The sequence below is a fragment of the Pipistrellus kuhlii genome, unplaced genomic scaffold (genome assembly GCF_014108245.1).
Source record: "Pipistrellus kuhlii isolate mPipKuh1 unplaced genomic scaffold, mPipKuh1.p scaffold_m20_p_9, whole genome shotgun sequence".
Classification (NCBI taxonomy): domain Eukaryota; kingdom Metazoa; phylum Chordata; class Mammalia; order Chiroptera; family Vespertilionidae; genus Pipistrellus; species Pipistrellus kuhlii.
Window position 1 is genome coordinate 25,522,608 of NW_023425595.1, and position 22,773 is coordinate 25,545,380.

Genomic DNA, 22,773 nt, shown 5'->3' on the forward strand with positions numbered 1-22,773 from the left:
CTGGAAACAACTGCTACACTCCCAAGGGGCAACAGATGAAAGCTGAGCACAAAGAAGGTGGCTCTACTCATTTTATTGCTTCTCGCAGTTGCAACCTTATTTTTGTGCAGTTGTATCTTTAAAATCAACCAAGAACATCTATGTGAATTCCATAAACATTCAGTATAGGTATGCATATAAATTCTTTGGTTAATCTCTTCTTGTCCCTTCTGCCCCCCCAAAAAAACAAAAAAAAAGGGGGGAGGGGGACATTTGTGATACTTTCAACAATAAAGGTAAATTAAAAATAAAAGTAAAAACGAAAGAATCAGCATATGTTCTTTGGTACATCACCTCACAAATATAGATGGGAGGAAAATCCCAACTCAGTTAGGAGGGATGGCCACATTTTGTCTCATTCAATCTAAGGATAAAAATTAGAGTATCACCCTAGCCAGTTTCGCTCAATGGATAGAGCATTGGCCCTCAAATTGAAGGATCAAGAGTTCAATTCCAGTCAAGGGCACATACCTGGGTTGCAGGCTCAATCCCTGGCTCCAGTCTGGGCATGTGCTGGGGGAGAGAACAAACTGATGTGTTTCCTTCACATTGATGCTTCTCTCTCTGTATTTCCCCACCCCTTTCACTCTCTCTCTAAAAAAAAAAAAAAAAAAAAAAAAAAAAAAAAAAAAAAAAAAAAATCAATGGAAAACATCCTTGGATGAGAAGTAACAAAAAAATTAGAGTCCAAGAGCAATTATTCCCAATCAGAGGTGAACACCACAATAGGTTCTTAGAAAACTGGAAACATTGTGCCTGCCACAGCCCTCCTAAGTCTCCAGGGGTAATGGCCAGGCACAGGTCAGGTGGGAACGACTGGTGTGGCAGAGGATCCAGGGGCAGGAGCAGAACGAGGCTGCCCTGGGTTTGAGTCAGAACCATCCTGAATTCACCATGTAAAAGGATCCATGTACTGTCAATTACTAATCCCAAATCAAAATCTGGGAACAGTGAGGGGCCTGTTAACTTGAGAGACAATGTGCAGGGAGGGTGGACTGGGAAGGGGCAGAAGTCTTACCCTGGCTCCTCCAGCGCCTGGCACATACCAAAGACACCCAATATTTGCTGAACGAGATTCACATGGCTGATAAGCACATGGCCATGTACATCATCAAATGTCCACAGAGCCACCTACTCTGTGCAAAAAATCTGAGTTGGCTCTGCAAGAGTTGCCCCCCACCTGTCCCCCTCCTTCAATTCATAGTGGAACAGATTTTAGTTTTGCTTCAACTTCATCTGGCCTCTGAGTAGAGGTTTCTAGAAACATTTCCATGTTTAACAATTCCTAGTCAGGAAGGAAGCTGACTCTTGCCTCCAAATCACTGTTAACACATCCTCTGATATCCAGTTACGTAGATGCTAATCATTTTTACATTTTATGATTAAGACAAAATTCAAAGGTAAAAGAAAATGAGGGACATATTTTTAATGCACAACAAAACTGGAAACCTTTTATCAAAAAAAGAACAATATCAGCCTTATCTCTCCAGTATGTAAAACAAAAGCAAATTTTGAATTATGGGAATTTCTCGGCTCTACCAGTATGAAATGTTACTAAGTAGTTTGTTTACTGTTTTCCATTCAATAAAAATACCCGATGAAGTTCTAATAGTCCCAGATTTCCAGACAGGGCCGGGGGCTAGGGACTGATGGTTCCCTCAGCTGATAGTGCTCTTTCCCACTCTAACCACCATTGTCTCCCCAAAGGCTTTCAGATGAAAAGGCAGAGAGGGAGAAAGGGTTGAAAGAGATTCCACCAAAGGAAGCATCGCTCACAATGGCCTCAATAGTTTTTTGGAATCAGCTGGCCCCAGGACACCCCAGCCATGGTGAGGGGTGATCTGAAAATGAAGCATATCAAAATGCTATTGATAAGCTAAATTACCAGACAGCTTATCTGAGGCCCACATCCGCCATATGGTGCCCCAACTTCTGCCGCCTGTTGCTGCTGCAACAATAGGCATGCCTACCCAGAAAGCACCATCGGATAGAAGCCCAGCAGCAGTGGCATGCAGGGCAGGCTACTGTGTTTACATTTTATTCTGTGCTGTTAATTCTGGGCCTCCCCCTATCCCAGGAGAGATTTGAAGCACACACACATTCAATGTCAAAAATAGGTGTTTGCTACAGACACACACAGGCACACACCTCATGTGGGTGCGGGAATGGGTACACATCAGGTGAACAGAGAGAAAACCAGATGTCAACTTCAGAACTGGAGCTGCCTGGTGGGGGAGGGCAAGGCAGGCAGGCTCCTGGCTAGGGCTGCAAGCAGACAATGAGCTTTTCTCAAAACACTGGGGCGGGCGGGCCTTGGGGAGTGGCTATTTAAAACACTTGGCTCCTTTTATTTCACCGCCATGGAAGTGAATTCGGCTCTGAAGTGCCAGAGCAAATGAAGTCATTCGGTTTCCGCGGGCTCCCTTTGCATTCTAGCAGTAGAAGTGAGGCCAGAGAGAGAGTCGGGGAGTAGGAAGGTCCAGCTGAAGTTGTTCTTTCTTCCACTTAAAATCGATTCCACAGAGGATTTGGGGCCTGGGCTTCATTAACTTTCTTTTTTGCTTTGAAAAGACAATAAGATCATAGGAAATCTAAAGGACATTGGACACTGGAATGAATGCTGACAAAGACGACTCCCTTTACAAAATGCCATCAAGTCAAAGTGTAAAGACTCCAGATAAGGAGATCGGCTTCTAAAGGCTGGGTTGGTATAAAAGATTAATGGTGACTCTGTCGAATGAATTCATAAGATTTCTGCCTTTCTTTCTACTCTCTAAAAAAAAAAAGGTTCCTATCTTTGCAGAGATGATATCCTTCATAGTAATAAAATATTCATTTTTTCGTTTACTATCTATTAGGGAAAAGACACTGGTTTCCAAAGAGAGCTCAGAACACATAACATCTGGTTATGCAAAAATGCACAAGATGCAGGTTTGGGTATGTGCAAAGCTAAAAAAGAAAGAAAGAATATAGAGTCTTTCCTAACACTCAGATCTAGTTAACTATTACAGAAAGGTACTCATTTCATCCCCCAAATCTCCCACACCTAAGCAGACAACATTCTTGGATGAACTTTTCAAATTTCTTAAACATTCTCAGTTTTAAAAAAACACACACAACTCCTTTCAAGTTAAATTGAGATTGCACTTGAACTCTGTCCAAGAGCTGAGCTGAACTGAATTATGATAATTAGAAAGCTGTGCCTATAAAAAAAAAAAAAAAAAAAAAAAAAAAAAAAAAAAAAAAAAAAAAAAAAAAAAAAAAAAAGGCAGTGCAGTTCATGCATTTTTTTAAAAGTTCATGCCAGAGAATATAAGTTCAATATGTTCTCACATAATTAACATTTCCCACCATTAGCAGCAGTTTTTCAGTTTATATATCAGTAAAAACAACAGCACTCGTCATTGTTGTATATTCCGTCAATAGTGTTTCAGTCACTTAACACATACGTCTAAACCTGTCAGATGCCTAAAAGCAACCAGAGATTTCCCACTGGAGACAAGAGTGACTTAACTTGTTCATCAATAAGCTGGATTTTTCTTTAAAACTCATTTTCCAGTGTTGGACCCTGTCCCTTAAACTAAAACTACTAATGAAATCCTAAGACAGAGATTTAATTAATTGGTTTTTAAACTAATGTGGGGGAGAAAAAGGCAGAAAGCACGGCATCAGGGTAGTAAATATTGATTTAAAAAAAAAAAAAAAAAAAAAAAAAACCAGGGGGAGGAGAGAGGGACCCATAATACAGCCAGCATGGAGCCTTCCTTTGGTCTGCCACAAAAGCAGAAAAGACAGCCTCCTAGAACAAACCCCCGCCCAATCCAATCAGAAGAGAGACCAGTGGTTTCACAGTTAGCCAGGACTCCCAGACTATGGAAACTATTTTTTTTTGAGAATCCTCCCAACCATGCAAAAAGTCAGTGAACAAAAGAACTTAAGAGCTGAGAGTGAGCCACCCTTTAAGGAAAACCATCCTGAAAACCTACACTTCAGCACACCCGTTTGCTTTGATTAAAATAAAAAAATACATATTTCAATATTTTGAAATTCTCCTATCCTGCACCTCTACGCAGTCCAAATGCATCTGGAGAAATGGCTGAATTTCAACAGTGAGTGTAAATATGGGATAAGGTCAAAGCAGCTTGTGATGAGTATGTTAGATTAAGGACTCTTCAACAGTTAACAGCTTTGAAATAAAACAACATAAAAACCCACACAAAAACACTCCAGATATTTAGGTCCAAATAATCTAGCATTTCAAAAACTACCCCAGAATAGGAAAGGTCCCAAACTTCACAGATTTCAGAAAAATCTAGAAATCATAATACAGGTGGGGGGAGTGGGGGGGGGGGGTGTGTCCTCTAACATGGTATTTGCTAAAAAGCCCAACCCTGAAACGGTCAGTGCTTAGCATGAACCTGAGTTACTTGATATTATCACCTTTGTGAATATGGACGAATAAAATACATCACTGATACTGTTCAAACATGATTGGGATCTAATTTAAATGCCACAGGGTAATCTGTGTCTTCAACAGATAAAAAGAAAAAAAGAAAAAGCACCACAAAGCTATAAAAGATTATTCCAGGCATCGGCGAGTCCACAGGAGCTCAGCAGCAAAGTCTAAGTTTCTCGAAGGGCAACAAAAGCTTACAATATACTTTTTCTTACTGAGTTCAGAAATAGAACATCAGTACTCTGCTGCTCCAGTCACTGAACTCTAAGGGTGAAACTGTCATGCCCGAAGTTATCAACAGATAGGTGGCCTCTGATTTCCCTACGGTTCTACAAAGAAAGCTGGACACTTGCTCTGGCCTTCTTTAGTCTTCGGAGAAAACAGGCCCCCAAAATTTTACCACTAAACAGAACCAACCTCTCTCTAAGCATAGCTTTCACTGAGCAATTTTTTTTTCCTTTTGCAATCTCTTTATTAGAAACAAGACTAGGTGCCTAAAACACAAGCTTTAAAAGTGTTATCTGCCTGCTATCTGTGTGTAAACATGGTCATCTTATATACACTAGATCATACATGCAGTTATTTGCACCAACCTTTTGAGTGATAAAACACAACAATTTTCATTTGCAGGCAGTATAATTATGCTCACAATTAACACGTAATAACACATGAGATTGGAGAAGAGTAATCCCACAGATGTGCAGGTCTTTTTACAACCCTTGTGTATGAGAGATATCAATCCATTTCTGAAGCAACAAATGTTAAAATATTGTTAATGGCACAGCTCATTTCTTCAAAGACCTATATAAATAACATTTGGGACCTACATTCTCTAACTGTCCCTGTACACACTTTTTTACTGAAATGGTACAATAAATATGATCTAAACACAGATGACAGAACACTACAAGTATATTCTTCCCAAATTTCCCCCATTAAGAAATGCCCTCTTATATCTGCTGTTCTGTCAGAGCCAGCAAAATTCAAAATTGTTTATAAATAACTGAAGTGTAAGCAACAAAAACATAGAACATTGGTTTTCCTTATGACCTGCTTGTTGTCCTTTTTCTAAATAAAAGGGGATGCCAGTCCCCAAAGTGAGTGTACGAATACAGAATTCACGCTGTATAAAGCAAAAGGGGTAGAGAAAAGGGGAACAGAGGAGAAAGCTGGCTTCCCCCAGGCTGTACCCCCACCCCAACTCTCCCTAATGTTTAATTAGTTCACTACTGCAGAGCAGACACACATTGTACCACAATGCAAGAAAGCACCTCTCGGTGAGAAATTCATTTCGATCAAGCTTAAACTAAGCTAGGTTGCCCTCCTCTTTAAATTAAATTTCATTAAGTATATGTCATGGTGAGTCCTGGTTTATGTTTTGGGGAAAGAAAAAAAATCTCTAATAATCTCTCAGGCATGTTCTCTGGAGTTCTATTTGCTACCTTACAAAAGATCACACAGAGGAGGACTCTAAACAAAGGTTCTTACCTATAATGTATTTTTTCCTCTTAATGTCAGGGCAAAGTGTCATACTGGCTTTGTTTCAAAGTTATTAAAAAAAAAAAAAAAAAAAGGAAAGAAAAGACATTCTAATATCCCCCCTAAAACTGTGGATCAAATAATACTTATCATTTAAGTAAAAATAAAATGGTCTGCCTTGGTACTTTCATACCAACAGCAAGAACCAGTAATGGATACTGCTTATCAGTTCATTTTTTTATACCAATAACAAATAAAAGAATTGTAAACTCTGTTGAAAACCTGAAACCTGAGAGTTCAACAGAGTTGCACATATAAAGAAACGCTAAACAAAAAATATCTGTGACCATTTATGGAAATAGTGAGATTAGAAAAATAAGCCTTTCCCCGAAAAAAAAAAATTATCAACAATTCAAAACCTCGATGTTGACAAAGGTTCAACTAATCCATTTGTCTTCTCTGAGTCACTCTGTAATTAGTTCTACCGTTTCCTTCTAAAGAGGAAAGATTCTTACCAAAGTTGGACCTAAGACTGGCCCCGTATAAGCATTCAAATGTGATTGAGCCAAAAGACCCTATTTACAGAAAGGCACAAACCCAACTGTGAAAGGGTGAAGAAAAGCACAGGGCTGTTCCCAACCCCTGCCTCCAGAGTACCCTAGCAGGGGAGCCCCCCCATGGATAAGGCATCATCAAGATCCAGGGCAGACTCAGAAAAGGACCCCACTCCCCCCAGCACTGACAATGCAGGGAGATCAGGTCTTCCGGGAGGGATCTGACTGCTCAGGTAACCACCTGCAGGAACCCAGCACACCACAAACGATCAGGCCACCTCAATAAACGATCCTAGTGAAAGGTAGGGAGGAAGAAGAAGCGTGTGGTTGTCCTGAACGGATCGTGTTCTGCTCCTTTGCAATATCTATAGCATTCTATTTTTTTTTTTTTACACTATTTTCATACCTGATAGGTTTTGCAGACCTTTCTGTTCCCAGGACCTGGGCTTTCTCCAAGGCACTGTTTTTTGTTTTTTAAACATGGCCTTTTTACATTACCCGCTCCTGCAACATCATCTGTCTCTTAAGTTTCCAGTGCTCGCTGAGGTCAATTTTCATTTCTACAAATCACAGGCAGCCACTTGCCTCTGAGAAGTTAACAAGCCTTCTGAGAAATGCTGGTGGCTGGTATTTCATTGTTTCGCAAATATTTTTATCCAGTGACACCATTCAGCTTTAAATAAATCTTTAAAAAAGAATTTGAAAGCAAGGAAAAATGGGATCTGGATTTTATTTCTTTCCTGGGAGAAGAATAGGGAGGTGTGAGCCCTCTATTGTTTTCAACTCATTTAAAAATGTTGCCTCAGTTTTATTTTGTTTTGTTTTTTTAATATACTTTTAAAAAAGGAAACACATAAGTTGAACTTTCTTTAAAGCGGGCCTCTGGACTTTTGAAAACAAGTGTTGCTGCTACGAACAAAGACTTGAGAAGTACACCCTGATTTTTCTTCCCTCCTGGGGATCATTCCTCTTCCAATAAACAAACAAATCTCCCAGTATTTCCTACCGAAGGGAAGTTTTCCAGGGAGAGAGTCTCTCCTCCAGGATTTGGTGGTAACTGCGACTCAAGTCTTTTTTGGACACAATGTTTCTGCTGACTCCTGAAAATTTTCCACTTGAATGTGCAATGAAGGAGCGGCGGCGGCAGCACCCGTCCTGCCTGGAGAAGCGGCAAAGGCGACCAGTGCCCGCTTTCATCTTGGAGAAGAAGGAGCGAAACCCCCGCCAGCAGCACAATTCGGAGGCGCAGACCCTGGCCCAGCCTCTGGGGGCCCCTACGACTGAGGGGGGGGGGGGGGGGGGCGGCCCGGGAGGCTGTCTGGAGTTTATGGGGGCGGGGGAAAGGGGGGATCGAACTGGCTTCGGGCTCCCAGGCGGCTCCCCCCGCCCGCGCTCCCTCCAACTTCTGACTTCTCCGGGGGGGAAAAAACAAAACAAAACGTGAAAACGGCCCGTGGGTGTGAGGGTATGTGCCTGTGTGTGCGCGTGCGGGCGGGCGGGCGGGAGAGGGGGGCGCGGGGGGCGCGGCGCGGCCGGCCCGGCGCCTCCGGGGCCGCCCGCGGGGCCGCCTGTTGCCGCACGGGCTCTGCAGCGCGCGGCCCAACTTGGCGTCCCGGCCACTCGCGGCGGCGCCGGGCGGCTCACCTCCAACGGAGGCGCGGGGAGGCGGGCGAGGGGGCCCGGCGCGGCCCTCCCGCGTGCCCGCTCGCCCGCCCGTCCGCCTCGCTTCACACAAAGCGGAGCCGGGAGGGAAAGAGCAGCCGCCGGAAAGGGACGGGCCACCGGCCACCCACCCCGCGGCGCCCCGCGCTCCCCCTCGCACCCGGCACCAGCCCCGCGCGCCAACTTACCTCGCGGAGGGAGCCGCCGCCGCCGCCGCCGCGCCCGGTGAGTCCGAGGCAAACTTCGGTGCCGCTTCTCCCGCCCTCCGCTCGGTGCCCGTCGGCTCCCCTCCCCGCTGGGCTCCGGGTGCCCGGGCTGGACCACCCCAGCCCTCGCCTCAGCACCGCTCCTGCCCCGGGGCCGTGTGGGCGCCCTGGTCCGCTGCCCGCGGCTCCGGGCAAAGGTAGGTGGACGGGATGGGTGGTGGTGGGGGGGGCGTCACTGCATGGCCTGTCCCCGGCCGGACGCGGCCGCCCCGGGCCCGGGCCCCGCCGCGCGGACTGGCCCGCGGGGTGGAAGCGAGTCTGCAAAGTGCTTGGTGGGCGCCCGCGGCGGGCGGCGGGGCCGCGGCGGCGGCGGCGGCAGAGGCTCGGCTCGGGGCGGCGAGGAGCGGCGCGAGCGATGCTAAGAATGTTCGGAATGAGGACAGGAATGAAATGAACGCCAGGACCGAACTCGCTCCGGAGGGGTGGGGCCTCGGTGACGTCATGCGGCCTGCCGCCCGGGGCCGGGGGCGGGGCCTGCCGCCGCCGGTGACGTCATGGGGGTTCGGGGCGGGGCCCGGCGGGCCTGGCGGGGCCGCCTTCAATGTTGGGGCGCGGGCTCTCCCCTCCTCGGAGGGGCGACGGGGGCGGAGTCGTGCGCCCCACGGGAGAGCGTGGCGCGCGCGGGAGCCGCCCTGCCACCTCCCCCGGCGCGGGCTCCGGGCTTTGTCCCGAGCTGGGCGGGGCGGGGCTGGACGGGCGGGAGGAGGGCGGCCGGGCCGGGGGAGTGTGCGGCCGCCGCGCGGAGAACTCTGGACGCCTGGGTCCTCTCCGCGGGGCGAGCGCCAGCCCTGCCTCAGTTTCCCTCCGGAGCTCGGGCGGTTGCCCAGGGAGCGCCTGGAAATGTGCACGTCTGGAGAAGTGAAATGTCTCTTCTGGGAATTAAGGTGGCTGTCCTTCCTTCGGTGCGGCGGATGCCTTGCTCTGGGCCGGATTCCCAGGCTGCCATGGCTTCCTCTCTGTTCTTTCACTTTAGAAAAAGTTCGAGGCTCTCCTTCAAGTCCGAGCTGGCCCTACTGTTGGGAAAGGAAACCTTGAGCATAACAGAGAAATGATCGTGACAAAGTTCGTCGGAACCCTGGCCCTATTAGCACGGTCTTTCTTCTCCAAGCCACTCGAGACATTTAAGTGCACTCATTGCTGCTAGGGGCTGTACTTTTCTAAAGTAATGGCTCAGGGTAAAAATGCCTTACATTATAAAATGCTATTTCCGGAAACTAAGCATCATATTTTTGCTTGTTTGTTTTGGTAGGTAAGCTTCATTTCTATAATAAAAATTCTATTTTTGCAAAGTGATTTTTATTTTTTTAAATTTATCTTTATTGTTGAAAGTATTAGAGATGTCGCCTTCCCCTTACCCTGTAGCCCCTCCTCCTTATTTCTGCCCCCTCCCCAGAATTATTTTAATCCTACCTTTGGAAGTAAGGACCCAAAAGTGACATAGTAGACCCAGTGGGTAAATCAGAAAACAGCTGGGTAAAGTTGACTTACTGTGACAGAACTGTCAAAAATTCGGGGCAATTGTAATCTGCAGTTTCACTTAGGTCAAAATAGTAAAGCAGTTCCGGTACTGGTGGCTTATCCCTTGTAGGCACTTTCCTCTTCTTTCCAGTTAGTGTCTAATTTACATGCCTCAGGAATAATCTATATGTAGATAACTAGAAGAAGGGGAATGTGACTCTCATTCTACAAAACATAAATTTTACTAGTGCATATTTCCACTGAAATTTTTGTTGAGAAAATTAACATGCAATTGTAAAAAATAATAACACCGAGAAATAGTTCATTTTGCCCAGTTCTCCCCAATGGTAATGTTTTTCAAAATCACAATTAGGATGTTGTCACTGATACAACCCACCTTAAATTTTTCATTTTACTTGTACTCATTTGCATGTACCTGTATTCCTATTCAATTTTCTGATCTGTGTAGATATCCACCACCATGGTCAGGTACTAATGCATTATATTTCTAGTTTGTATGAAGTAATAAGGTAATATAATGAGGTTCACAATAATGACCCTGGCCACCTTAGCACTGATTTTCAGAAATGTGTAAAAACATAATTAATTTGGTCTTAAAATTGTCCTAAACATCTCTCTCCAACTATTCTCATCTTACAAAAGCACCTGATAAAGCCTAATGGTGGTGGCAGCAAAACAGTAGAGTTTCTAAACCGTTATTTGTTGGCCCAGTGCACCTGAGTGCCTTTCAGAATCTAGTTCCTACCTCACAGCCACCTGGCAATGCAAGGTCTCCCATTCCTTACTGGATTACAGAAAAGTTCCTTGGCCTGGGATTCAAAGCTCTTCGTGATGTACTGTGACTTCCAGACCCAGAATTTTCTCCGATTTCTCCCATCTTCATGTGTTTTTTTGTTTGTTTGTTTTGTTTTGTTTTGTTTTTTCAGGAAGACTGTTCAATTAGATATTTCCTCCCTAGGCCCCTCAAAGCTCCTTGCACCAGACACACTACTCAGATATGATGCCCCCATATCTGAGCCACTAGAAAATAGATTGGGTCTCATTCAGCTAAGTATACACTCAGGACCTACACATAAATAGGAATAACTCTTGTGAGTGAGGATTCAAACCCAGGCAGTCCAGCTCCAAGTTGTATGCTTTTAACCTTCCATTCAACCGCCCAAATATGATACTACACAGAATTCAACCATCTGCCAACGTGGCAGCGGACCCTGAGATGAAACAATTGATTTGTGTCACTTACGATACAAGACAGTTCGTTACCCCCAAGTATTACCAAGGAAGAAACTAACGTGTAACACATTAGAGACACAGTGATCCACTTAATGGTAACTCACTGAGATAGAAACTCAGAATAGGCCTTCAGGTAGAAAGGAGAGCCGGTGGCTAGAATGGTGATTTTCAACCGGTGTGCTGCAAGAATTTTTAAAACATGCAATACCTGACTAAGCAGAGGCACTGGCCTCTTTACTCTTATAAGTAATCCAAGTTAAAAAAAAAAAAAAAATGACAGCCGAAATTGGTTTGGCTCAGTGGATAGAGCCAAACTGAAAGGTCCCAGGTTCAATTCCAGTCAAGGGCATGTACCTTGGTTGCAAGCACATCCCCAGTAGGGGGTGTGCAGAGGCAGCTGATCGATGATTCTCTCTCATCGATGTTTCTAACTCCCTATACCTCTCTCTTCCTCTCTGTAAAAAAAAATCAGTAAATATATATTTTTTTAAAATGACACCTGCCAACACAAACAACAATAGCTGTTAGGTGTGGATGAATCAAAATTATACCTATTTTTTGTCAGATGGGCAAAAAATATATTTTTGGGTATGCCACAATATTTTAGTCATTAGGTTATGTGTGTCATAAGAAGAAAAGAGTTGAAAATTGCTGGGTTAGAACTTACCCTAAGGAAGCACCAGGCTTAGGAAGATAATGATTTGTAGGACAAGATCTGTTAATAACAATGATACAATCTGCCTCATTTCTAATGAAGTTGAGCACCTTTTCTTATAAGGAGTGTAAATGGTACGACCACTTTGGAAAAATTTGGTATTAGCTAGTGAAGTTGAAGATAAGCATATGCTATGACCCAGAAGTTCCTCTTAGGAATGCAGCCAAGAGAAACTCGGATACATGCGCACCAGGACACACATACGAGAATATTCTCTGTGTCATTTTTTTTCCTTTTTTTATTGTTTAAAGCACATGTGTCAAACACAAGGCCCGCGGGCCAAATCCGTCCCGCCAGGCCTTGCAATGTGGCCCGCACCGCGCTGTCATCACTGCACTCCGCTGCGTTTCCATCACAATGACAGTTTATGACTGTTCAGTAAACCATTCGGCCCGCAATTTAGGCTGGATTTTAGATTTTGGCCCTTTCTCTGATTGAGTTCGACACCCCTAGTTTAAAGTATTACAAATATCGATAGTAGTACATATGTCTCCTTTATTTTCCCCAATTGACATTCCCCCAGTCTGTGGCATTATTATAATAATCCCCAACAAGAAGAACACCAAATGACCAATCATGGTAGCAGGGGGGGAAAGGAATTGTGTTACAATCACACAGTTGAGTACTATATTCAGTGTTGAAAATGAAGGAAGTATAACTTTATACAGCAACATGGATGAATCCTAAAAATACAGTATCGAGTGAAAGAAGTACTAAATAAAAGAATCATGTAGTATAGTTGGGTTTATTTAAAGTTTAAGTAAAATTTAACAGCATCATTTAGGGATGGCAAAATTAGAATGAAGGAAAAATACCAGATAGAAGAGCATGAAGAAATTACCGATAAATCTGGGGTGGTATTATCAGTGGGGATAGACAAGGAAGGGAAAGTGATTGGGGGCTTCTGGAGTGCTGGCAATGTCATATTTTTCTCTGGCTACATGGTGTCCACCATAATGATTCTTTAAGTTATGCATTTGTTTCAAGAACTTTTTTTCTACATATCTGTTATATTTCACAATTTTTAAACATTAGAAATAAATCTTGCAGAGAGCTGCCATGCCTCCCATGTGAACAGGGCTTGACCTGCTCCTAAAGCCTATCCCCTCTCACATGTTCACAATCTTTTAGTATACATTATTTACTCTCTTCTACATCTTCAACATCACTCTATACTGGATCCTCTTCATTAGCATTTAAGCATACACCCTTTGTCTAACTCCTTCCTCTTGTCCTGTTATTAATTCAAATGTTATTTCTTCTTTTTTTAATATATTTTATTGATTTCTTTACAGAGAGGAAGGGAGAGAGAGAGAGAGAGAGAGCGAGAGCGAGCGAGCTAGAAATGTCGATGAGAGAGAAACATCAACCAGCTGCCTCTTGAACACCCCCTACTGGGGATGTGCCAGCAACCAACGTACATGCCCCTGACCGGAATCGAACCCGGGACCCTTCAGTCCGCAGACTGATGCTCTACCACTGAGCTAAACCGGTTTCTGCTCAAATGTTATTTCATCCAGTGAGTTTTCTTCCTGATCCTCAGACTTTCACACGTGGTTTTCTGTTTTACTAGATATCTAATGCTGGATAACAAATATCTCCCAAGCTTAATGTCTTAGACAGTAATAATCATGTATTATCTCTCATGATTTCTGTGAGTCAGGTGGTTCTGGCTCGTGGTCGGTCTGTCATGAGATTATAGTCAGATGTCAGCCAGGAATGCAGGTACCTGAAGGTTTGACTGGGACTGGAGTTTCCACTTCAAGACCGTTCACTCCTATAGCTGAAAAGTTGGTGTTGGTGTTGGTGGTGGCCACAGGACCCTGCTTCTTTATACGTGGACCTCTTCATATTTCCTGGGCTTGGGCTTCTTCACAACATGGTCACTTGGATTCAAGGCCAAGCATTGGGAAAGGGAGAAGGAGGATGACAGCCTTATTCTTTCTCTGAACTAGCCTCAGAAGCCACATGGCATTACGTTCACCCTATTCTCTTTGCTAGAAGTGAGGGGAATTAGATTTTAACTTTTAGAGAGAAAGTGTCACAAGATCTGCAGACATTTAAAAAATTACCTGTACTCTTCCTTCCTGGACCTGTCACAGACTGAAATTTTATATAACAATTATATTATAAAGATATAGTACATAATACATAGTATATATGTTTGTGATTACTTGATTAATGCCTACCTTCCCACACCAAAACATGTGCTAGTGAAATAAGCTAGTGGAACAAGAATCGTATCTTCTTTGCCTACCATTTTATTCCCAGAACCTAGCACATTAGCTGGCCAACAGTGTGGCATAAATATAAACAAGTCATTAATTATAAATAACAGCACAGGCAACAGCTTATTTAAGTAGGCATCATTCTTTCCATTTTATAGATGTGGACTTGAAATGATTAGACAACTTCCTCAAGGACCAAAGTTTGAATCAAGATCTCACTGATACTAAGCCAGAGCTACTTCTAGGACTCCAGACGTCCTCCCTGTGACCACACAAGAAGCGCAGGAGCTGCTTTGGCCTGAGGAAAGAGCCTCCTGTGTTCCCACACTTCTTCATCAATAAGACTTGGGGAGCTCACTCGGCTTCCCAGGTGTATGGATTTAAGAACAGAACTATCACTACGGTAAGAAAACACTCAGAATTTAGTCGTGGGGAAAAAAAATCATTCTCCAAAATAATTGATCTGTGTGAGTATTCTTATCATGAGCAAAAAAGAGAGGATGTAAAGTTTCTGAAACTACAAGCTTATTGTTCGGAAGATCAACCAGAGTTGTCACTGAGAGAACTAGTACCTCTCAGTAAATGGCCAAATCACAGACATATATACACATACATATATACCTGGCCCATTGCATTCCTCCATTCCTGTGGAAGGTCTCGTCTCCTTCACTAAAGAAAAAAGGGGTTATTCAATAGCTGCTCTGTCCAATGAGGGGACCATTATTCATGTGTGTCTATTTATGATACATTAATGATTATTACATAAAATTTTAAAAGTCAGTTCCTCGGGTATGCTAGCCACATTTCAGGTGATCAGAAGCCACAGTGTTGCCAGTGGCTACCATGTTAGGAAGTACAAATAGAGAACATTGATGTCATCACAGAAAATTCTGGACAGTGCTGCCAGAGAACCTAGGTAATCCTAGTTCCAGAGAATTCCAAGTCCATGGGAAAAGAAAAAATCAAGGGCTGGAGGAATATATCCACCCCAAGGAGAGCCTCAACTCACACAGGAAAAGATCACTAATCCTGGGGCTGTGGGCTTGGATTCGCCTCTGGAAATCTGTGGTCCCTCAGCAGGCTTCCTGCTTCTCCATCTATTCTGAGCCATCAACTTTGTCATATTTTATTTTTGTATTACAGTTTGCATTCAACACTATTTTTTATTTGTTTCAGATGTACATTTGTTTCAGATGTTCATGGTATTAGGTGACAGGTTGAGAACCGCTGCTATAAAGTCTAAGACCATCGGAAAACACAGATATTTAAATTAAGATTTATTAACAGTAGCAAAATTACAGTTATGAAGTAGCAACGAAAATAATTTTATGGTTGGGGGGGTCACCACACCATGAGGATGTATTAAAGGGTGGCTAGATTAGAAAGGTTGATAACCACTGCTCTATATTCTCATTCCTTATTTAGGGCCTGGCTCTCATCCAAATCAGTCGCTTCCCATTTAATAAAATTTGTTCTGGATATGGCATTCGAGTCTCTCCACAATCAGTTTCTGACCTGACTTCTTACCCATCTTTCTCTTTGTCATCTAACCACACATCTCTTCGCCATCCACCACACGTGTCTAAACATTCCTGTGTCTGCATTTTTATTACCATTCGTTTGCCAGAAATACTTGCTCCATGCACATCCCCTGTATGTTTGGGGGCTAAGCTCCTTGTCTGTGAAGTCTTTCTGGTAATGAAAGCCCATTGTACTTCTCTGACTCCCACACTGAGCACAGACCACCTGGGACTACTATGTATTGTTGTATGGATATTTATCTTCTCTCCCTCGCTGAGTTTCAAGGTGCTTCCTGGAAAGAGATGAGCATGCATATCTTTGCACTTGTAAGAGTTCTTAGATGCAGAATCTTGTGGACAGTGGATATCCAAATACCGGTGGATTGACTCAGACACTGATGTATCCCATCATCACTTACAGAGGGGCCAGGGGTAAATAAGCCTCCTGGAAAGAATATTCTGAAATGGAGACTGTCGCAGCTATTTGCTGTGTAAATGACCTGAGGATATATAGGTGGTACATTAAAGCATAATATACTTCTTTGGAAGATCCTTGGAGCCTGGGTATGAACAGGTGCCAGGAACTAGGAAAAGCTGCAGAGCTGGCAAGCATTGTTGTCATTGTTGGTACATTTTGGTGGTTAGGGGAAAAAAAAAATTTGTGGTGTGTGTGTGTGTGTGTGTGTGTGTGTGGGTGTGTGTATGTGTGTGTGGTATGTGTTCCTGCTTGAGGAAAGGAGTGGAGTTGGTTCAGGGAAAAAAGATACAGGTTTTGGAGGCAGGCAAACCTTATCTTGGACCTCAGCCTCATTGTTGACTTGATGTATAAAAGCGGGTAAATGGTCTCTCTTTACACTGATTGTAGAAGAACATTATTGGCCTAAGGAAATATTTATGATAAAGATACAAACAATAGAGTATCATATTTATAATTTGTTCTTTAAAAAGGATGTGTGAAAATACTTGTATGCACAGAACAAGGACCAGAAAGCTACTTGCCAAAATGCTACAGATATTTCCTTTGGCCTTTTCTGTGTTTCTGAGTTTAATGTACAATGACTTTTTAAAATAAGGCCCGTTAAAATAATGTGGGTTAAGCAACTGTAATATCAAAACCCCTAAGCATCTGTGTTTTTAAGTAGTTTAAATTATTTCTTTGGGTTTTTAAAGCTATGTGTGTTTTTCTTTCAACAATCAAATATTCAGAAAAAATGAGAGAAAGTTAAAACACGATACCCTATCACTCACAAATTTTTATTGTGTCTTTCCTTCAAACAAGAAAATTCCAGTATACATGTATACCTTGGAAAAATTGCAAGTTTGGTTCTAGACCACCTCAATACAGCAAGTCAGAATCTTTCTGCTGGTGCAGGGTCTCACCTTCAATTTGTAAAGAACACAACATCTGCGAAGCGCAATAAAGCAAAGCACCATAAAGTGAGGTGTGCCTGTACAGCCATTTAAATTAGGAAATTAACACTGACCTTTGAGCCTGTAACCTCATTCAGGTTTCCTCAATTACCTAATAGTGGCCTTCATAGCAAAGGATCCAGTCCCAAATTATGTGTTGTATTTAGTTATGTCTCTTTAGTCACCTTTAATATGAGTCAGTACGTCAGCATTTGCTTAACTTTCTTGATTTTAATGCTTTGGAAAATCACAGGTCAGCAATTTTGTCCCTTAATTGGGGTTTGTGGTAGCTAAACTCCAAGATGGAGGGCAGTGATTCTCTTCTGGTATCCACACCCTTCGGTGTAGTCCCCTCCCACTCTGAACCAGAAGTGAGGTGGCCAGGAGACTAGTGAAAAAGTGACGGTATGTGTCTAGAGGCTAGATCACAAAAGACACTGCAGCTTCTGCCTTCATCTCTTTGCTTATACTGGGGGAAGCCAGCTCTTGCATCATGACACTCAAATAGCTTTGTAGAGAAGCCCACGTGGAGATAAAGCTAAAGCACTTCATTAGCAGCCATGTCAACTTGCCAGCCATAAGGGTAAGCCACTTTGGAAGTGGGTTTTCCTGCAACCTCAGGAACATAAGCCAGAGCTGCCTATCCAAGCTGATCCCAAATTCCTGAGCCACAGAAACTGTGAAAGATAATAAACACTGCTACTCTTTTAATTTTTAAATTGCATTTATTGGGGGTGGGGGAACATTAGCTAATCAAATTATATAAGTTTCAGGTAATCAATTCTATAACACACCCAGTTCCATATATTATATTGTGGGTTTACCACCCAAAGTCAAATCTCCTTCCATCACCATATATTTGATTCCCTTTACCCTAATAAATGCTACTTTAATCTGCAAAGTTTGGGGGTAATTTTTTTACACAGCAATAGCTAACTAATTGGGATCTGCTTGCTTTCTCATGGTTAGATACAAGCTACCCATCTTTGACAGGCACACCATAGTGCTTCAGCTGTGTTTTGATTGGATTCTATACATCATGCATCATTTCAATTTGTTACCGTATTGCTGATGAAAAGTCAGACAACTTGATTAAGGTGTTGTCTGCCATGCTTCTCCATGTAAAATCAATCTATTTATGTGTGTGCAATTAACAATTTGTGGGGAGTAACTTTGATACCATGTAACTATACTGTGTCTTACCAAACTTTCACTTTATACAATAATTTTTTAAAAATAAAATCTATATAGATGCTTGGACTCCTATTTTATGAAATAGATTATAGCCCATTATTATCATTATTTTTGTTGATCATGTTATATTTGGCTAGTTAGAGCCCCTTCAACTAGTTTCTATATCCTTTTGACATGTTTTTATCATTTTATGAGCAATTTGCAACTTTCTAACATTGAAAAAATGTTCCCAACACATCCGATATTTTCCTTGACCAGAGCTTGATATTAGCCATTTCACCAAAGAGAGATGATTTCTTTTAGTGGAGAATGGTTTTTAGAAGTCAAGATCTGGATTTTTAGATATGCTCATTATTTTTGGGGTGTTACTTCTCTCAGTATATTTTAATAGGAAGAGTTAAGTGATATACTTATATATTTATACATAACTTCTATATTTCTCTCTCCATATATATATTTACAACTATGAGTTCCAGGGAAATGTCCTTGGATTTTAGTTTTCTTGTTTCCATATTTATAACTCCCTTTTCCAACAGTGAGAAAACTGACTCCCATTATTCTTTTTTCTTTTTTTAGAGGTACTTCAGTTGCTTTATTGAGTAGGTTTCCTGTGCCACCACACACAATCTAGAATGAGAGGGTCAGAAGTCAGAGGTCCTAGTTACAGGGGGTCAGCCCTTGCCATGCATGTTGATGTAGACTTTGCCATCTTCTTGGATGGGCGTGTCACATGGGCTGGCACACATAAACACCACCACCACGATTAACAGAGACACCACAGCATCACCAGCCACAAGGTCTGCTGGGAGTGGCAGGGGGAGGGCTCACATCCTGAACAGGAACCTGAAATTATCTGAGCTGCATCCACTGGGAGCAAAAGTAGAAGCAGGATGTTGCCTGAAGGGGTCATGGTGGGCTGGGGGCTGTTAGGGGGCAGGCAAAGGGATTTGGTCTAGAAAGGTTCTCCCAAAGGATTTCATCAATCCCCTTACTGTAAAGAATTTCTTTTTCACCACTTTCTGCCTTCCTCTTCCCAACATGGATGCCCTCTTTACTCCTTTTAGGTTCCTACTTTCCACACTGGGAACATCCTTTTCCAGTAGTATGGGAGATTAGATATCCCAAATGACCCTTTGTATCAGTTTCCTATTGGTATGTAACAACTTACCCAAAATGTAGTGGCTTAAAACAAAAATAATTTATTCTCTCTCACAATTGGCTGTTTCAAGGTGAGACAAGATTCTGCTTGTCTCACCTGAGCTCACTCACGTGGCTGCTTTCAGTCGGTGGGCTGGGTGGAGAATAGCCATTCTTAAGTGTCCTCTCTCACATGTCTGAGGTCTCAGCTGCGATGGCTTCAATGGCTCCACTTCTCTCCTCATGTGATCTTCCATCTAGGACTTCTTCACATGATGGTACAAGTGTTCAAGGAAAGCAAAAGCCAAAGGCCTTCTAAGTCACTTACACCACATTCTATTGTCAAGGCAAGTCACAGCCCAGTCCAGATTAAGGAGTGGGAAAACAGACCTCACTTTTAGATAGAAGGAGCTAAGTAGCAAAGTTACATTGCAAAGGAGCACCAACATGGAGGTATATTTCATTGGGGACCATTAGTCTAATTGACCATACTTTCCTAATTAAATGGTAAGAATGTCAGTTAAAGCATATATATATATTTAAGCGCAACATTCTAAATGTCTCTCTGAACTGGAAAGACCATAAAAAATTCACAAAATCCAAAGTACAAGCAACCTCATTTGCCTTTTTCTCTAAGACTTTCTGCCAATATTGGAGAACTTATCTTAATAAGCTGTGTGGGGCATGCCAAAAAGAAGGCAAACCTGGGGGCTACAAAAACAAGAGATCAAATGGGAGGCTCTTCCACAAAGCTGGGACCCAACCCTCAGTATAAAATGAGTGAGAAAAACAATTTTACTGGACAAAAGGAGACAGTAAGAAAAACTTGAATGTACAATATGTCTTGTCCTTGGTACTGGATGTTGCAAAAAAGAGTCATCTGAAAATCTGTAACCCCAAACTGAACATTACATAAATTCACAGAATTTTCTGAAAAGAAAAATGCAAGCTGATATTTAAAGTGATCCCCTGCTGTAAGGCCTCTAGTTGGCAGAGAGGTACAAATGCAAATCTTCCCAGAACAAATTCAAACTCAATCCATGCCTTCAAGAATTCCTACAGGTGAAATTCCAACAACAATGAGCAACTCACTGTAAAACAAAAATCACAAAACATCCTAAGAGGCAAGCATCATCTGTGAGAACAGGCAGGAAACAAAAAACAAAAAACAAAAACACACAGAAGGCAGAATAGAGCTTTTATGTATTCAGATACTAGACTATAAGACACAGATTTGGACGTAATTACTAGTAAGTGTAATATATGCTATGGACTGAATTGGGTCTCCCTAGAACTTACAGGTTCAAGACCCAATGTGACAGCATTTGGAATAAGAAAGTAATTAGGATTAGATGAGGTCATAAAGATGGGACCCTGACTGGATTAGTGCCTATGAGAAAAGACACCGGAGAACATGCCTTTTCTCCACCATCTGAGGACTCTGAAAAGTTGCCATCTGGAAGCCAGGAAGAGAATTCTCACCAAGAAGCTAACCATTCTGGTATCCTGATCTTGGACTTCCAGGCTCTGGGCTATGAGAAAATACATTGCTGTGGTTTAAACCACACAGTCTGTGGTATTTTGTTATGGCAGTCTGAGCTGACTAATACAAAATATTTAAATAAATATAAGACAAGCTTAAGTAATGAGTATGACTAATTTAACAGAATTGAGAAAAGTTTACATAGAAATTATAGAAATTAAATTTTTAGTAGTTGAAAGTAAAAAAAAAAATAATATTTTGAAAAATGGGTTCTACCACTGAAGATAGATTCTACCACTGAATAAAGAATTAATAAACTGGATGATAGATTGAATGTATTTATATTGAATATAAAGAGACTGAAACTATGAGAGGTTATAAGATATGGTAGATATAAGGGGTGGGCAAAAGTTAAGTTTACAGTTGTTTGTATGGAAAAAAGTCATGCAAGTTATGATTATTACAATAGCTTTATAAACTCAAAAGAATGTCACAATGGCACAGTAAACCTCCTTTTCCCACCCCTGTAGTGAGAAGGTCTAGCATATGTCTAGTCATAGCTCCTAAAAGAGATAATGAGGGTGGGAAAATTGGAACGCTCATACATTGCTGGAGGGAATGTAAATGGTACAGTGACTTTGGAAAACAGTTTGACATCTCCTCAAAATCTTAAACATAGAGTTAGCATATAACCTAAAATTTCACTGTACATTATTTACATAATAGAAATGTAAACCCACATCTACACACAAATGTTAACAGCATCATATTCACAACAGCTAAAAAGTGGAAACAACCCAAAGGATAAATGGATAAATAAAATGTGGTTTATCCATAAAATAGAATATTATCTGGCAATAGAAAGTACAGCTCTACAGTATACTACAACATGAATGAATCTCAAAAATATATGGCAAATGACCAGTCAATGTGGCTCAGTGGTTGAACATTGACCTTTGAACCAAGAGGTCTCAGTCTGATTCCTGGTCAGGGCACATGCCTGGGTTGTGGGCTCATCCCCCAGTAGGGGTTGTACAGGAGGCAACTGATTAATGATTCTCTCCCATAGATGTTTCTATCTTTCGCTCTCCCTTCTCTGAAATAAATAAAAATATTTTTAAAATATTATGGCATGTGAAATAAGCCACTAACAAATGATCATATATTGTAGGATTCTATTTTTATGAAATGTCCAAATAAGCAGGTCTATAGGAAAAGAAAGCAAATTAGTGATTTCCTAAGGCTAGACAGAAACAGATGGGATAGAAATAGGAAATGACTGCTAATAGGTACAAGGATTCTTTGGGTGGGTGGGGCAGGGGTGAAGTAATGTCTTTTAAAATTAGACTATAGTCAAGGTGCACAACTCCAAATATGCAAATGAGCATTATGATGTATAAATTATATATCAATAAAACTATTTAAAAATAGATAACAACTTCTTAATACCATAATTTTCCAGAAGTATTGAAAATACACATCTTTAAGTTCAGGAATGCCAATAAATCCCAAGCAGTATAAACAAAAGCCGTATCTAGACACATCATCACATAACTGAAGAGCACCAAAGGAAAAGAGAGAAGATATTTAAAGCATCCAGACCAAAGACACATCACCTATCAAGGAGCAATACTGATTGCTCTCTGACTTCTCAACAGCAATCTGATGGTAGCTAGAAGACAGTAGAATACCATCTTCATTGTGCTGAGAGAAAATAAACTACAATTCTAAACCAGGTATAAATGTATGTGTTAGCAATTATTAAAACTTAAGACAGATACAAATATGAGATCACAGACATTCACTAAAGGACCTTTTTAAGGGATGTACCTCAGCTAAAAAGAAAATGAACCCATATGGAAATCTGAGGAGCATGAAGTAATGATAAACATATTTATAAATATGTCAGTAACTCTAA

The 22,773-nt window shown here is 41.9% G+C and overlaps 2 protein-coding genes, 1 long non-coding RNA gene and 1 pseudogene across 12 annotated transcripts in view; 2 read left to right on the plus strand and 2 right to left on the minus strand.

Moving 5' to 3' along the window:
- Positions 1–8,846, minus strand: part of TEAD1 (TEA domain transcription factor 1) — a 255,016-nt gene extending 246,170 nt beyond the window's left edge. For 7 of the 10 annotated variants that reach the window (XM_045578077.1, XM_045578076.1, XM_045578075.1 and 4 more), the window contains exons 1-2: positions 8,379–8,483; positions 511–633 (exon numbers count right to left, since the gene is read on the minus strand). In XM_045578077.1, the coding sequence (XP_045434033.1) occupies positions 511–549 (39 nt within the window). In that variant the 5' untranslated portion in view covers positions 550–633; positions 8,379–8,483. Of the gene's footprint in view, positions 1–510; positions 634–7,534; positions 7,684–8,378 lie in introns of all 10 variants that reach the window. The other 3 variants (XM_045578071.1, XM_036426504.2, XM_036426503.2) reach the window with 3 other exon arrangements.
- Positions 7,613–22,773, plus strand: part of LOC118712599 (elongin BC and Polycomb repressive complex 2-associated protein-like) — a 71,029-nt gene continuing 55,868 nt past the window's right edge. Inside the window, exons 1-2 of the mRNA XM_045577894.1 lie at positions 7,613–7,751; positions 7,993–8,415. Coding sequence (XP_045433850.1) covers positions 7,613–7,751; positions 7,993–8,415 — 562 coding nt within the window. The remainder of the gene's footprint in view (positions 7,752–7,992; positions 8,416–22,773) is intronic.
- Positions 9,157–18,331, plus strand: LOC123651046. Its single transcript, XR_006740921.1, has 3 exons — positions 9,157–9,340; positions 14,270–14,514; positions 18,293–18,331. It is a non-coding gene; the product is annotated as an uncharacterized LOC123651046 (long non-coding RNA).
- On the minus strand, positions 18,813–19,193 carry LOC118712596 (annotated as a pseudogene).